Below are 547 nucleotides of genomic sequence, written 5' to 3' on the forward strand. Positions count from 1 at the left end.
GTAAAAAAGAAGACAGGATCCCCTTAATTACTTACATCGTTCCACTTTTGCCTTGCCGACATATCGGTGCAATATCATCCAGAGATTGTAGGTTTTCTGGCGAGGATGGATTATCATATACAGAAATGTCAGCTAATTTTCCTAAAACTCCTTCAGAATCGTCCTTACTAATACTTTCTGGTATGGATGATGTACTTGGTTGGCTGGATTGTAAAACATATATTTGCTGTAAATATGTATTTATAAATGTAATTCAGAGATAGTAAAATGCTCTCACTCACCCAAGCTTTCTTATTAATTTTGGGATAGCGCCTCGACCGTGACCTATTGCTAATGACGAGTCTCTGGATTCCTCACTACTGCTGCCATTCAATGATCTTAACCAACCAGATATTTGTGCACGTCCGCGACCTCCACTAGAACTTGAAGCATGAGATGAATATCCTTCAGATGATCTTGATGTCTGTTCAGCTGATGAAATACTAGGTGTTTCTAGAGAATGGGACGACCTTTGAGATCGTTGCATTTGTGCTCTTTGCTTCATCAT

At 39.3% G+C, this 547-nt stretch overlaps 1 protein-coding gene across 1 annotated transcript; it reads right to left on the reverse strand.

The window, feature by feature from the left end:
• Positions 1 to 35: 35 nt before the first annotated feature.
• LOC108770638 (uncharacterized) lies at positions 36 to 528 on the reverse strand (the record flags this gene model as incomplete). The annotated part of the gene is made up of 2 exons (XM_018522341.1): positions 282 to 528; positions 36 to 203 (listed from the first exon to the last, which is right to left on the reverse strand). Coding segments are annotated over exons 1-2 (413 nt in total), but the record flags the coding sequence as incomplete, so codon positions are not given.
• Between the last annotated feature and the right edge of the window lie 19 nt (positions 529 to 547).

This window comes from Trachymyrmex cornetzi, unplaced genomic scaffold (assembly GCF_001594075.2).
Source record: "Trachymyrmex cornetzi isolate Tcor2-1 unplaced genomic scaffold, Tcor1.1 C3774872, whole genome shotgun sequence".
Classification (NCBI taxonomy): domain Eukaryota; kingdom Metazoa; phylum Arthropoda; class Insecta; order Hymenoptera; family Formicidae; genus Trachymyrmex; species Trachymyrmex cornetzi.